The 16,188-nt window shown below is 32.7% G+C and overlaps 1 protein-coding gene across 2 annotated transcripts in view; it reads right to left on the bottom strand.

Moving 5' to 3' along the window:
* Window positions 1–16,188, bottom strand: part of COL11A1 (collagen type XI alpha 1 chain) — a 218,994-nt gene that overhangs the window by 76,531 nt on the left and 126,275 nt on the right. For both annotated transcript variants that reach the window (XM_007977793.3, XM_007977794.3), the window contains exons 36-41: window positions 13,910–13,963; window positions 8,983–9,036; window positions 4,557–4,610; window positions 1,681–1,788; window positions 1,206–1,295; window positions 893–946 (exon numbers count right to left, since the gene is read on the bottom strand). In XM_007977793.3, the coding sequence (XP_007975984.1) occupies window positions 893–946; window positions 1,206–1,295; window positions 1,681–1,788; window positions 4,557–4,610; window positions 8,983–9,036; window positions 13,910–13,963 (414 nt within the window). The remainder of the gene's footprint in view (window positions 1–892; window positions 947–1,205; window positions 1,296–1,680; window positions 1,789–4,556; window positions 4,611–8,982; window positions 9,037–13,909; window positions 13,964–16,188) is intronic.

Raw genomic sequence — 16,188 nt, 5'->3', positions numbered from 1 at the left:
TGAACAAAGACGGTGGCGGTAGAAATGAAGAAAAGGGGAAAAATTAGTAAAATATTTTGGAAGTAGAACTAATAAATATTGTGTGAGAGGAAGTTGAGAGGGCCTTTAAGGCAGCTTTCAGCATTTTTAGGTTGCTGAAATAAGAAAATGAGAAGAAAACACTAAATACGGCAGTTTGGCTGTTATAGTGAAATTTCAGTGTACAGATAAGAATAAAGGTGAATTTATTAAAAAATGAAGCATACATTCAATTGTTTTCTGAGGGATTGATATGTATCTCAAGAAAAAAAAAAGATGAGGCAAAAATCTGATATTTACTCATTTGCCAATTATTTCATAACGTTTTGATTAAATAAAGAAATATGGATAATATATAAGATTATGCTTACGGGTTTTATGCTTTTATGCTTATGTCTTTTGTATCATTGAAAAATTCAAGTCTCATCAAGTACTTATAAACAAATTAAATATGTTTTATAATAAATGAATGATAGAATATAATTTATAAGAAACCAAATCTTATTTTGTAAGTAACTTTAAAATAATAGATGTAAATGAAGTAAAAATTTCAAACTACAGCCTCTCCAGGCCTTCCGTGACTATGAGCTTCTATTACTCATAATGAGGATTTATTTCCTTGGGAACCGTAAGAAGCAAGATATCTCCTTTTACCTCCTGACAGCAGCAGAAGCAAATATTTCCAATCATCTAAACCCTTCTGTCTCTGCATTCATTAGTGTATGCAATTAGTGGGAACTAGGCATTGACTGATTTGATTGACATGTGTTTATTTTCTCTCCCATACACTGTGGAATCACAGCATGAGAGTAATGAAAGAAGAGCTGTAATTCTCAACCATGATTGTCTGGCTATTTATTATCATCCTACTTACAACTGGACCTGGTGGGCCCTGGGGACCTTCCCCTCCTTTCAGTCCAGGTGCACCCTGGGAAAAGTGAAAAAATAAAGCAAATGAACCTCTATGAATTGAATACCAATAGGAAGAGATATCTGATTAATAAAATAAGGATGTCAGATAATGTTTTTAGACATAACTACATATATACACACACATATAACAATAATCAAATGCATATGTTTACGTATATTCCCTTAATTACTCATCGCTTTTTAAGTTCTGGGAAAAAATGCTTCTAATAAACAATTTGAATCACTTGCTTTATCTATATAGATATTGATTATACCTGAGCTCCAGGAAGACCTCTTTCCCCTGGGAAACCACGTAATCCTGCTGGTCCATCTTTCCCTGAGATACCTTGAGGACCTGGATCACCCTAAAGAATATTAAACATCCATCAAGACAGATTAATTTCTACACGTATTTCTACAAACAAAATTGTGATTACTTCTAAACTACTGTAAGTAAAATGTGAATCTTATTTAATGATGAGAATATTGGGTGGATTGCCATATGCATTAAAATGAAGTTCCCACTACCTACATTTAAGGGTATATGTATATTAAAGGTTTTATGGTCAATGGAGCTAACAGTCTTATGTAAACGTTGGGCAATATCTTGGAGTATAATAAATGCACACTAAGTATTTTCCTGACACATCTTCTGACACTCATTTAAATGGAATCTGTAGACAAGTGGTGAGTATAGTGAAATATAAATTAAAGTTCTCGGCCAAAAAAAATTTCTGAAGCATGTTGTACCTTTGCACCTTCTTTTCCTGCAGCACCAGGAAGACCTTGCTCACCAGGAGGGCCAGGAGGGCCAGGATGCCCACGTTCCCCTATTGGACCAGTCTCGCCGGTTGGTCCCTAAATTAGATAAGCAAAAACCACTTTAGATTGCTCTTGTATTTTTGGCAAAGATAACACAAACTCAAAAACAGTATTATTCCCATCTACAAAAGTTTATCATCCTCATTTACTCTCATGACATCTTACAAAACACTTTATATAAAGCACTGAAAGTAGCATATCAAGTAAGACTCTAAAAAGATTTTATATAATCTTGGTTAGAATCTGAGTGTAAAAGGAAAGCACATAAATAAAGTCCAAAAAGATGTTTTCTTTGCTTAATACAATAATTTCTGCAGAGTGGGGCAAGTCCAACTATTATTAAAACTATGATTTTTAAATACAGTTTTATGCCATTCCTTCTTTTCATATGAGGTGTCAAATCAGCTTCGTAAAGAGGCATAGAAACCACATTGGTAGCCACTCAATGAATCACTGTTTAAAAATAAACTTAGGGCCTTGAGAACTCAAAAAGCCAGTGGTTCTCCTTGGAATTTCCAAAAGCTTAAAACTTCTCTACTATTAATCTATATTCATTTGATAAAGTCTAGGGAACGTGGCAGGGGATCCTGAAGGCAGTTAGTACAGGTCGGCAGTTCCTTCCAGTCAAAGGTATAACAAATGCTCAGCTGCCTTAAATTGCAGCAAATGCCAAAGTGAAAAATATCAGGTCACTTATGTGTCCCTTGAGTGGTGCTGTTTTGTGGTGCTTGAGTATAACAAGCTTTCATGTATAAATAGAGGATGGTGATCAGTTACTCTCTATCTTAATAAAAAGCAAAATGATGGATTTAAGTTAAATAAAGGGCAAATTTTTAGATGCTAATGTTGTTAAACAGTAGAACATGTTCCTGTACTTGCTTATGAAGCATATATTTTTTTTTTTTCCTAAAAATGCAACATATTCTTAACTGTTTATCTTGGATAAGGAATATACCTGTCCCAATTTGGGTATACATTTCTAGGTTTAAACTCCTTTAATTATATGATTGCTGTAACTTTTCAATTTAACATTAATGTGCAAACATTTATCAAAAACATGATGTCTTCTTAACTATCTGAACACCAGAATCTGAACAGTAAGGAATACGGAATTAACCATAATTGAACAGCTATCACCACTGAGACAAAAATGATCAGAGATTCACATAACTGTTTAAAGAAAACAGTGGATATTCAGTATTGTAATCTATATTATTCCCATTAAACTTTCATTTGTCAAAAGATTTGTCTTTTGTCTTCACATGAAAGTATGGCTACATTTAAAATAGGCTGTTGGATATTTTTTCTCTTAAAAAGGACAAATAAAAAATGTAATTTGGTGAAGGTGCATCTTCAGTAAAACAGCCAGTAATTTTATGCCTTAATGTAAGCAGGGGAACAGAAAAAGAAACACAAGTCTCAGAAGTTTTAGATGACCACAGTGAACAGAACTGTATTTTTGAAAGATGTGAGGTCCTAAAGCATTCAGTTATGCTCCATAATGTTTATATTTTAGTTAAGAATCTAATTCCATTTCTGTTTATGGATATTAAGTATAAGAGGAATATTTTTTCTGGTTAAATTTTCTCACAGAAAATAGTTATAAAGTTGTTTTAAACAGAAAAAATAAAAGTTTTTTGGAGGAAGCTTTCTAATTACTGAGAAAGTATACATAATGTTTTAACTAAAACTGATAAGCAGCTAAAAAGAAGCCTTTAGCACAAATAAGTATTCATGTTTACACACTCTATAAAATAACATAACATTTCCCTTGGCTCAGGGTTAACCTCTGAAATAAAATAATCAACAAATCCAATAATTCTTCATTTTTGCTTCTGTTACAAATATTCCTAACAACGAAATGCAGTTTTTCTGTTTCTCTAGATGTGTGTGTGTGTGTGTGCGCGTGTGTATGTGTGTGTGTGTGTTTGGATGTGCATGTGTGTGTGCGTGTGCACGTGTGGGCGTGTATGTGTGTGAGTTACAGTGTTGAGAACTATTTAGAGACAGAGAAAAGACTAAACCAATTAAATAACTAAAACATGTATCCACCTGCTTTTGCTCCTTTGTTATAATTTGTTATTAGTGGGGGGAAAATTCCAGCCCACTAAATTAAATGTGTTCTGCCCATTCAATATGCTTTGCCAGGGAAGAAAAACATTATTTTCTATTACCATGAATTACTTGTTATAGTTATTTCATACTATAACTCAGGATACTGCACCAATTTTTGAGACGACTTCTGCCACCTATCATGAAAGAAATACTTGTCTCTTCCATTATTTTGTATATCCTCAAAGATAAATTAATATTTACTTCTGATATAATTCATTATTATGGAGGCAAAAATCTTAAGAAAGACCTAATATGTTACAAATATTAAAATTTTAGGATGTAAATTTCTAAATCTAATTTATACTCAAAAACATGAAGTCATTTTATAATTTAAAATTCTAGAAAAAGATGATGGCCCACCTATTTATAAGGAACTTTGTATTTTTATTAGTAGATGGTGTCATAGTCAGGCTTTAGTGTTAAATTCAGTGTGAACTTTCTGATTTATTTTCATTTATTTTATTCTTCTCTTTTATTCTTACAGGCAATTGAAAAGTTGCTTTAGTTAAGTAATAGTTTGTTGGTTTCATTTGATGTACGAAAGCTGCACATATTTAAATACAATCTGAAATAAAAAATACATCATTTTGAATCATAATAAATTTAGAAGATTTTACACAACTTAGGAAGGTTAAAATATAAACAAAAATAAATAAATCTTGCTCAGGAAATAAAGCAAAGGAACATACCTGTGGTCCAACCACTCCCCCTGGCCCAGGAGGGCCGGTCTTGCCTTGAAATCCCTAAGAAGGCAAAGTATTATCTGTAAAAGCTACACACAATACAAAGCATAAATCAAAATTCTATAAGTTAGCTGAATAAGTCACATTAAAAGAAAGTCACCCATTGACTAAAAATATTTATTTTCAAATGCTTAAATATAAGTTTAATATGTCAAACTTATTTCAGTTTTCATTAAAATTCAAAATTTGCCATTTCAACATTTCACATGCTAGGGTAACAATTACCTTTAATAAATTAACCTAGAGCAAAAAAATGTGTTCTTTGCCCTGTTCCACCAGGTCAAACAACATACAGAATTTTAACCCAGGAATGTTTATAAATGAAATAAATGATGATTTAGACATTCTTTGAAACAGTTTACTGATTGTTTATACAGAAATAAATTCACAGTGATATTAATACATGTCTCTCTATTGTATATCTAAAATCTCATAAAACAAGATATAAAAATAGACCTACTAAAATAATGCTTTGCACAGTAATTATTTTAGTATTTATCAACATTCTTTCTTGTAAGAAATTCAAGAGATATAGCTGTAAATGCATTTTGCAAATAATGCAGTCATTAAAATATCTGGTTGATTTGAGCAGAATATACTCACTAAATAAAACTTCTGGGCATATATTCTGGTATTTATATTTCTCTAGGCTGTGGGTTATTCATTCCACATAATTGTATTAAGATAGGTAAATTTCTTACTCATGAGAGTTAAGTTACTTTTAACAGCTGGAGAAGTAGATAGAAAATATTGGGAGAAGAAGTTTTCAAATAACTGAGTATTTTATTCTCTATAACATCTAATCAGACTGAAAGTAATAAGATTAGGAAAAAAATGGGTAGGAACTAGCGATCTCACGTTTGTATCACAATGCTCCTGATAACTATGAAGGAATTATTTACAATAATAAAATTGTATAAGTAGGTAAAGATAAGAGTCTGTAATTATTGCAATTGATGCTACAGGGAAAGAAAATAGATTTCTTCTATTTTTAAAATCTATTAATTCAGACTTTCAGAGTTCTATTTGAGCTATCATCATCAATGGCAAAACCAATCAATTCTGAGGAGAAAGTCATAAAATTTATTTAGCATTTTATAATTATATTAGTCACTTAATTGTAATTTTTCAGTAACTAGTTGGTTTGGAAATCTGTTATCAGATTTACATACACACATACACAGATGCATAAATACATTTATACACGTGCACATATATGTATGTGTGTCCCTGGATTATCTCAATAACCTCCATGACCACAATTGCCATCTCTGTGCTGATGAATTCCTCCACTCCCAACTATTTATAAACCTCTAATCAGTATGAGCCCTAAAACTCTCATGGTAAGTGCCTACTAGAAATTTCCAGTTGTATATCATGCTCTCTCTTCAACATTCCTAACATGGAATTTGCTGATTGTATCTTCTCTTTTGATTTTCCTTCTGTGTTCCCCGCCTTTATAATGGAGTGTTTTCATATCCCAGGCTTTTCTTCAATGCCCATACTTAATCCATTATTTCATCTGAATGCGTCACCTGAGAAGCTCCCTCAAATACAGCTTTTTCTAACTGATCCTAGTAGACTTGTCTTATTCAGACTAGAATCACCTCTTTCCTTCACCATTGCTGAGTTTTTCAAATAAGGTTTACTCACTTGTTTACATTAGCCAGAATCATCACCCACAAAACCAAACATAATAAATTCATTTTTAAACATACGGATGACAAAGTTCTAGCCAATAGGGGCCCAGTGTGTGAATTCAGTTACTTCCTTTGCTTTGATAATGTATCCTAAATTCTAGCCATGCTGATCTTCCTACCTTTTTCTGAATAGCCACACACCCTATGTTTGTATGACCTGTTTCCTCTGTCTGGGTTATTCTTCTTCCAATTTTTAATCACTAAATTGGACAGGAAAATATAAAGGCAATTCCAAACTTTTAAAAAAAGTGTTAGAAAGCTTTTTGTCTTAGTAACTGTGAGAGCAAGAATCACACACAAACAAAATACTGCAATAATGATTAATTAAATGTATTTGATTACAAATCAATATTTAATTGCAGAAAATCTGGACTAAATTATAACATAGACTTGCACTCATACATCTTAAGGGGAAAGAGGAAGTTTTGACTGCTAGACCATGTGTGTGAGTGATGGATTTGGGAAAGCTGGAAGACAGCGTTGCCCATATGTCTGCTCATTCAAAACATTCAGACTGTTTGCAACTATCTAAAACATTTGATCTTGGAGATCTTACAAACAAACTACACAGGAAAACTTTTACAGTTCACAATAAGGTGTGCTTGTTCAATATTGTCATGTAATAAGACTACACTTGCCACATAATTTTAGAATACCTAGTCAAATTATGTTTTTCAAAGTTGCTGAAAATGGAAATTAATTTGACATATTCATAGGTAGTTTGAAAAATGTGCTGTTAAGATCCATCAGAAATGTGACTCCTATTTTGATAATCTTTAAAAGACTAAGCCAATTCTAGGATCAATATAGGATTTGGCATTATGTTTCTGAGACAAATTTGGGTCACTTCAATATAATAGAAACCATTTCTGAAGCTGTTTAAGGCCACCAGGAAAAATTGGGAATAGTTTCTATTACACTGAAACAACCCAAATGAATGTAAGATGTCAGAATAAACATTTAATTAATGGATTTCTGCCTGGAGACAAATTTCAAATATCATTTAAAAATTTATCCATTGAAATAAAAGAGTAAATATATGACAAATAATGCCCACTTTAGATTGTGACTCTTGTACAAGGTAATCCTTTGAATCTGGGTGAGCAGAGAACAAAGTGAGAAAGGTTTGGGGCTTTAAGATGATTCACTATTCCCTTAAAGTGGATGTGAAATCGGGAATATAATTTTTCAGAAATAATCCTGGCTTTAATCTGTGAAAAACTACAAAACAGAAACATTCATTATAGAAACATTATGCTATTTTTCTTCTATGTTTAAATCTCAATGTTATATGTGATATAAGTATTTTCATTAGAAGTGGAAGCTCCAGATTAAATCATAGACATAAAGAATTTTATAACAGTAATTCTCTAGATATCTTTTCCCCAGCAGACATTTTGGAATATTCTATAGTTATTCCCAGGAAGTTATACAACGATTTCATTAAAAATGATTTGGCTGAAAGATTTGAATGAGAATGCATTTGTAAATTCAGTGTTGACTCTCTTTTAGAAAGTTTATTTCTGCTCCTCATATAGATATCCTTCCCAAGAAGATACCCAAACAGTTTATTCTTTGGTCTCACTAAATCATATTTCATCTTTGCTTTAGAAGTGCAAGACTCTAAAGTTTCCCATCTGGCTAAAGCTAAGAAATAGTGAAACTAAGAATTGCCACATGGTAAGCAAGGCAAGAATTGGGTGGCTGCTGACAGATTGTTTCCTCCATAGCAGAAAAATCATAATCTTTTCAGATTTCAGATTTATTATAGGGCACTGCTATGCAACTCCAATATGTATTCAGGCTGGCCAAATACCTTAACATGATTTTCAACCGCATAGGCAAAGGTAGTCTGTATTTGTGGTTTCCTTGAGAAACCTGGATAAAAGTAATCATTGGTGAGAAGCAAGAATTGATTCCATGGAGACATGCTAACCCATGATGATTTCTGACCAGAATGACAATCCACTGGGATAGCCAGATGCCTGGTTTTTAACAGGAGCAAAATAAATGAGCTCACCAGGATCCTCAAACCATCACTGAGCTGCCAGTTTCCTCTCCGCCCAAATTGTTATACACATGGTAAGTTATTCAGTCAATTTGTTTACTTTTATATTATTTATAGTTTTTCAGTAAAATTTAGTCATCATTTTTGATTTGCTTTTTCCTATTTCACATGAAAGGATGCTTTTGCCATAGTTCCCAACCAATTATAGCTAATGGGTCCAATATCAGCAAATATTTAATCCCTTAGTTCTAGATTTAAAAAATGTCGTATTCTGTGCACGGCTATTCGTAATCTGTTGCCTTTGGAGAGTGGAGAGATGATGGGTTTGAGTGGAATGTATCTGTAAACAGGCTTCAGTGAAAAGAGTCAGAGGGACAATCTTGAGGCAATGTCCAAAAAATAATGGTGTCTTCTCCATCAGCTCATACTTAAAATGCGGCTATTGACAATAAGAACAATCATATCAACTAACATCCTACTTCCTGAAATATATTTCTTGGGTCTATTTATGAATTTATGTATATATTTCAACAAAGGCTTAATGAAGTTAATTTTTCCATTTTTCTCAACCTAGTAATTGAAATGTTCATAATAAAGTAGCTTTCTATGAACTGATGAGGTGCTAGAGATGGAAATTTTTAATAAGAGTAACAAGGTCACTTACAGTCTCCCCACGTTGCCCAGGGTGTCCTGGCAGCCCATCCTTCCCAGGTGGTCCCTGAAATTACAAATATTAAATACCACATGTCATAAATATTTATTTAATTATTTTATAGTCTAAATGTGATACGTTAGAAAATTGTCTTTTCTTTTTATATTTTCATTAGACATTTTACTTTGCTCTTCTGTTGATTTTATATATGGTAATACGCACACATATCTCTTCAAGGTAATTCTGTAGATATAACTGCAACCAAAATAAAATAGTAGCACCCTTCTGAATATTTTACATTTAAATATATTTCATTTGCATCAATCATCTGTAAAAGAATATTTGCCAAGGTTTATATTTTCATTTTGTGAAAAATATTACTTCTTTAATACTTCACAAATGAATATTTCCACCGTTTTGGTGATTTATTCCTAATTCTCGGTGCATGAAAACTTGGATAACAGAGAGAAATAGTGCCCTCTAGTGGTAATCCGAGCTTCTAACTGACAAGAATGCAAAAGAAGGCCGGGCCGGGTGGCTAACACCTCTAATCCCTGCACTTTGGGAGGCTGAGGCGGGAGGAACAAGAGGTCAGAGGATCAAGACTATCCTGACCAACATGCTGAAACCCGGTCTCTACTAAAATACAAAAAATTAGCCGGGCTTGGTGGCACGTGCCTGTAGCCCCAGCTACTTGGGAGGCTGAGGCGGGGGAATCGCTTGAACCTGGGAGGCAGAGGTTGCAGTGAGCCTAGATGGTGCCACTGCACTCCCGAGCTGAGACTCCGTCTCAAAACAAAACAAAACAAAACAAAAAAACCAAGAATGCAAAATAAATACAAACTCATACAAACAATGGCATTTTACCTCTCAATTTTTTTCAAAGTAAAGGAAACAATACGTTACACTCAATTCTAGAAGTTGTCAGGACAAATTTTTCCCAGTAGATTTTCTTAAATGTACTCTTGAAAGAATAATGTTTGTGAAGTACCACAGAGCAAATCTGCTGCTATCACTTTCTATAAAGGATGCTGTCTTTGTCATGGTTTAAGAAATTAATGAAGCGAATAACTACAAACTTTAAGTGAACAAGTCTGTGAGGGTCCTATATTTTAAATACTTAGTAGAAAGAGATTGCTTCTTTAGACTGCCTTATGGATTATTCATTCTACTCAGTAACCATTACATATCAAGTTCAAATTTCAAAACATGGTCAATGGGTAGAGACAGAAATATTCTCACCCTTCTAGATGAATGAAATGATTCTTTTAATAATGATATTTTTTAATGACAACAGGTACACCTTTCACTGTATGTTAATTATTTAAATAAAATTGGCTTTGAACATCTCTTTTTAATATATGTTCTTATAGAGTGAGTATGAAAAACAGGCTTTGTTCCAAAATATCATTTTCTCAAATAGCTTTCTTCCAACTGAGTGAGACTTTTTCCAGGTTGGCAAGCTACTTCAGGAGAAAGGTTCTTGGAGGTAACAGAACCATCTCTGTCCCTTAAGTCATCTGTATTGACATCCTGGTTGCCCTGTAAATTAACAACTCTAATTAAAAACCGTTAAGCTACTTCACAACATCATGATTTGCTTAGTGACTTGTTCAGGTTTTCCAGGGCTACCACTGCCATCCTCTTCTTCAAAAAACAAAATTGGGGTGTTTTTAACCAAAGGTCCAAAACATTCTCGGATGTCATTTAACCATAGCTTCTTTAAAAAACATATATTACATGTCCTTGTATCAGTCACTAGGTATATACTAATGCTTAGACTTAGTTTTGCCCTCAGTTTGGAGGTGACATACAGAAATAAGTAGTTAGTTAATTGGAAATAGACTTCATTGAGGTCTAGTTTTACAAAATAGCAAACAAAAAACTTCTGTGCCTTATCACTGGTTTGACACATTTGGCAATAAATTTGCTTTCAATTCTGGGCAATAATAAAAGTTTTACAGAGAGTATGACAGCTGAAGGATATCAAGTATGCCTGGCTTTTTTTCCACCATACTAAAGTGCTTCTTAAATGATGTACTTTGCCATTAATAAAAGACTTAATTTTTTTTTAACACAGCTGTAAATACAAGATTAAATATCTCTTATTTGCTGACATAGATAACACATTCATTGCAAAATATTATAATACTTTAAAATAGCAATCTTAGATCTAAGCAATCACATCCTGGAAAGAATGCAACGTAATATTTAACGGCTCTCCTAGATAGTCTGAGGGAGTAATGTTAATATACTGCATTAAAAATTGGTGTCATTATTGGCCGGGCGCGGTGGCTCACGCCTGTAATCCCAGTACTTTGGGAGGCCAAGGTGGGCAGATCACGAGGTCAGCAGTTCGAGACCATCCTGGCTAACATGGTGAAGCTCCGCCTCTACTAAAAATACAAAAAAATTAGCCGGGCATGGTGGCGAGTGCCTGTACTCCCAGCTACTCAGGAGGCTGAGGCAGGAGAATGGTATGAACCCAGGAGGCGGAGCTTGCAGTGAGCTGAGGTCGCGCCACTGCACTCCAGCCTGGGTGAAAAAGAGAGACTCCGTCTCAAAAAATAAAAATAAAAATAAAAAAATAAAAAAAGAATTGATGTCATTATCATATTTCCTGATTTAAGTATGTACTTTCAATATCAAGCAATTAGTCCTAAATAGCCATAATGGCCACCAACTACTAACCCATAAAATAAGCAGACTAATTACCAAATAATTTCATTGTATTTATGTAAAAATAGTAATTTTTTCATCAAAATAGGCTTCCCCTTTGATGTAGTTGGTACCGGACAGAGGGAACAGATTTGACGAGGGAACCTGTGAAAACTTGTAAGTAATTGTTTAAGGATGTTTTCTCACTTCTCATTGGCACTGAGTTTTGACTTTTTCTATTCTAAATAGAATGTTTCTCATACTAGTCATGCTATAAATCTTAATCATTTCAAGTTAATATTTTTTTTTAAATGGATGGCTGCATATTCCCAAAATATGTTGATATGAGTATGAGACTAACAGAATCTGAAGGGAGTATTTAGATCCATGTGTATATAAGTCCGTGTGAATATATATCATTCATATATATATAAGATTTTTTCCTGATATGATGAAGGAGATGAACCAATTAATTTACGGGAAGAGGTTTTTCTATCTCTCCACCCCAGTTTCTTCTTTCTGTATGAAACAGATGAAGCCATTTCTATCCCAAACAGCCAAAACTGCATACTAGAGAAATGAGGTATTTTTATTTCATGCTCTAATATCTCGTTTGTTAGAGGAACACAGTATAAAAATCATTTTGTTTATTAGTGAAAGCAATGCTCCTGTCTTGTCTCTCCTACTAGAATGCATGCTTCTCAAGTGTAGGCATTTATTATGCTTCTGATACCTCTTAGAGACAAAACACATGCACGATCAATGGCTCAAAACTTGTTGAAAGATACATAAGACAATGGGCTGAAAAAGTCTGAGAAAAAAATGAGTCAAATGGGTTTGTTTGACAATGAAACAGTATTACATGAGTCAAGCAGTTCTCAACAATGTATACAAACACAAATGGTACAATACTGAGGTTATATACATCACTAAACTTTATGTTGCTAAATAATAATCTAATACACAGCTTAAAAATAATTATGAGAATGTTTATAAATAAATACATACAGTGACTTTTGAAACTGTTTTCATTTCTCTGTGAAACTTTGCAGAGTCTTCATGTTACATTTGGAGCAAAACTGGCATAGTAGGTAAGCATTATATACAGGTAGTATCAAGATTACTTTATATTTAAGATTAGCCATACATATTGATCTTTCTATAACGTCTTAACGCAGACAACACTACTTTCCTAATATGTTTGCAGGAATAATGCAAAACTGTTCAGTGGTAAAATAATAATTTAAACAGTGTCTAAAATTACTGTAAAAAGTTAAAGGTTGTCTTAATACTTGACATTTAATTATTTCAAAATAAATAATTCACCAATATGATTTGTGTGCACATTAAAGTGTGTGTAGTATTGTTCATCTGGACTAGCACAGTAGTTCACACACTTTAACATGCATCAGAACTGTCTAGAGGGTTTTTTAAAAGATAGACTGGGCCCTTCCCTGCCCATCTCCAGAATTGTGATTTGGTCAGTGAGACAACATTTCTAACAATATCCCAAGAGCTGTGGATGCTGCTGGGCCAGGGATTACATTGAGAACCACTGTCCTAGACAGGTAGAGAAGCCGACTCTGGCTGTCTTAAAGAAACTGATGAGGTTGCAAAACAAACTAACAATCAAACAAACAAACAGAAACAAAGAAGACCCCAGCATGTTCTATGTCCCCACAAATACTTAAATATGAAAACCCAGTATTTCAATTAACTTTATGAAGATGCTTGATGAACATTCAAGTGTTGCTCTAAACATATTTAATAAAAGGGATATGATTTAATGAGAATTCTCATTACATTTTCTAAAAAGAATAGATTATAGCGACAGACATGATACTAATATAATACATTTTAGCATGACCTAAGTAATATCGGAATGTTGGAGGGATTTAGGAAGTGATATTTGAAGAAGTTTATATTGATGATGGAAGATAAAGATAAATTCTAATATACCATATATTTAAGAGTTGATAACAATTTGTAATGTCATCAATTATGTTCATTGCAGTAAAGGAGCAGCTGAGAGGATGATATTCATGTTTTTCTAGTCTTTGGTATACTATCAAAAAATACCTAATGAAAGATATTGAAATTATATTAAGAAACAATCTATGAACTTCATAAACTAAAAATGTCTACTTTCTTTGACATAAATTGTAATTTTCTAGAGATTTTATCAATATCCTATCTAACAAATATTTAAAATGTAAGCTGTGACTCTCAAAAATGTAAAAATATCAAATAAAGAAGGAGAAAGAGAAGCTCTGACACTTACAGGAGGGCCTTTTGGTCCAGGGAATCCAACTGGACCCTGAGGTCCTTGAGGACCCTGAAAATAAAAAGCAGTGGGGAGAAGTTAACAATATGCCTTAGAAGATGCATCTTTATACTGTGAGGTTTATTTATATTGATAAAATACAATGTATCGTACAGCTTCTTCATCACAGTGACAGAACTATGGTAATACAACATGATAGTAATTACTAATCTAAAAGTAAAATGGATAATTTTTCACACTATTTCTACTCAAAACTACACATCACATCAATGTTACCTCAGGAACACTGTATTTAGAATTCATATGAATTAAAAGTGAATAGAACGTATAAGTATTGAGAAGTTCTGCAGTGTCTTTACTTTTAACATTGGCTAGAAACATTCATAGAAGGAAGATATTTTGATTAAATTCAATTCCACAGCCCCTCTTAAAAAAAAAAAAAAAAAAAAAAAAAAAAAAAAAACCTGTTTTATAACTTATTCCATCCCTGTTCTGTATCTAGCCATCTATTCTAACACTAAAAGAGAAAGTATGTGACTATCTCAAAAAGAACACAGAAGATGCCATTAACTATTCTCCATATCTAAAATACATTTATTTTGGATGATGTCAATATATTTTTTACTCATGTATAAATTTCTTTTGTAGATAAGGTTAAAATAACTTTATTGTGTAGTTATTAATGTTCAGTTCAAATAAAATATTATAATATCATTCTTGGCTTGATTTTTAATTAATTATATTATTCATCTCTCAAAGTTACCTATTTTTAAAGTGCATAAAGTAAGTCCCATCAGAGTGACTCCATTGTTGGCAAAAAAAAAAAGTAATTGGTAAGAGATAATCCTCCATATGACCAGAACATAATATTTACTTTTATTTAAGAAGATTTATGAAAGATAACATAAATAAAATGTGTTAACTAATACATTTAGGGCAGGATTTATGTATTTTTCTAATCAAAAATAGTTTACTGAAGTTGATCTTCAACAGAATTTACTCTTTCTATTTATCAATCTAGGCTTCCCAAGAAAAATCTCATTACCATTCATAGCCAATGTTAGCTCAGAAATCATTACAAGTTTTTACTATTACCAGCAACTGATATTAAAAAAGTATCTTCAAAGTTATATATAAAGTTAACAGAAATAGATGTCACATGAAACTACCAAAACTACTGGGCAAATTTTAGGAACTACAAAATTTTAAACTCTTATTAAACTATGAAATGACGATTCCTAAAAACTCATTTTAAGTACAATTTTTTAAAAATAGCATTCTTTTGGTTATGTAGCAAATTCTATTTTCCTGATTTCTTAAAATGTTATGTTTTTGCTTTCTAAAATTTTGCTGCCTCTCAAATGCAATTTGAATTTAAATTATTTTAAGAAAGAAACATTTCAAAAACCATTACTTAAAATAAAAATGAAAAATTGAGTCTTCATAAAATTTCACAGCAAACATTGGCATATTCTTTTTTTGTTGTTGTTTTTTGAGATGAAATCTTGCTCTGTTGCCCAGGCTGGAGTGCAGTGGTATGATCTCGGATCACTGCAACTTCCGCCTCCTGAGATCAAGCAATTCTCCTGCCTCAGCCTCCAGAGAAATTGGGATTACAGGCGCCCACCACCATGCCTGGTTAATTTTTGTATTTTTAATAGATACAAGGTTTCCCCATGTTGGCCAGGCTGGTCTCGAACTCCTGACCTCAGGTGATCCACCCGCCTCAGCCTCCCAAAGTGCTGGGATTACAGGTGTGAGCCACTGCACCTGGCTGGCATATTCTTTGTGTAATAATCAAAACAGTTTCCAGGTGGGATTTAAAAAAATCCATAATGACTCAGTGTACAGATGGTGTTGAAACCAGATCACCAGATAAAAAGTGCCTAAATTTGAGCTTTAAATAAATAATGAGTAATTTTTAATATATCCTAAATATCACAAGAGACCTAGTTATGACAAAAATGATTTATCCTTTATATAAAATTCAAATTTATCTAGTTGTCTTGGTTCTGTTGTTCCATTTTTGTTTTGTTTTCATCTTAATTTGGTAACTTTACACCTAACTATAAGCTATATTTAACCTTTAATGACCAGCATACATGATCTGCAAATTATGATTATGCAGGATTATATTTCATTTGTAGAATATCTTAATAAAAGTTTATGTATACATATATGTATATATGCATGCCATATATAACTATATCATTAAATAGGGAGTCCTTTGAAATGGGCAAAAATAGGTATTTCATTTTCTAATCCAATAGTACTAC

This window comes from Chlorocebus sabaeus, chromosome 20, assembly GCF_047675955.1.
Source record: "Chlorocebus sabaeus isolate Y175 chromosome 20, mChlSab1.0.hap1, whole genome shotgun sequence".
Taxonomy (NCBI): Eukaryota; Metazoa; Chordata; class Mammalia; order Primates; family Cercopithecidae; genus Chlorocebus; species Chlorocebus sabaeus.
This window is presented reverse-complemented; position numbering and strand designations above follow the sequence as displayed.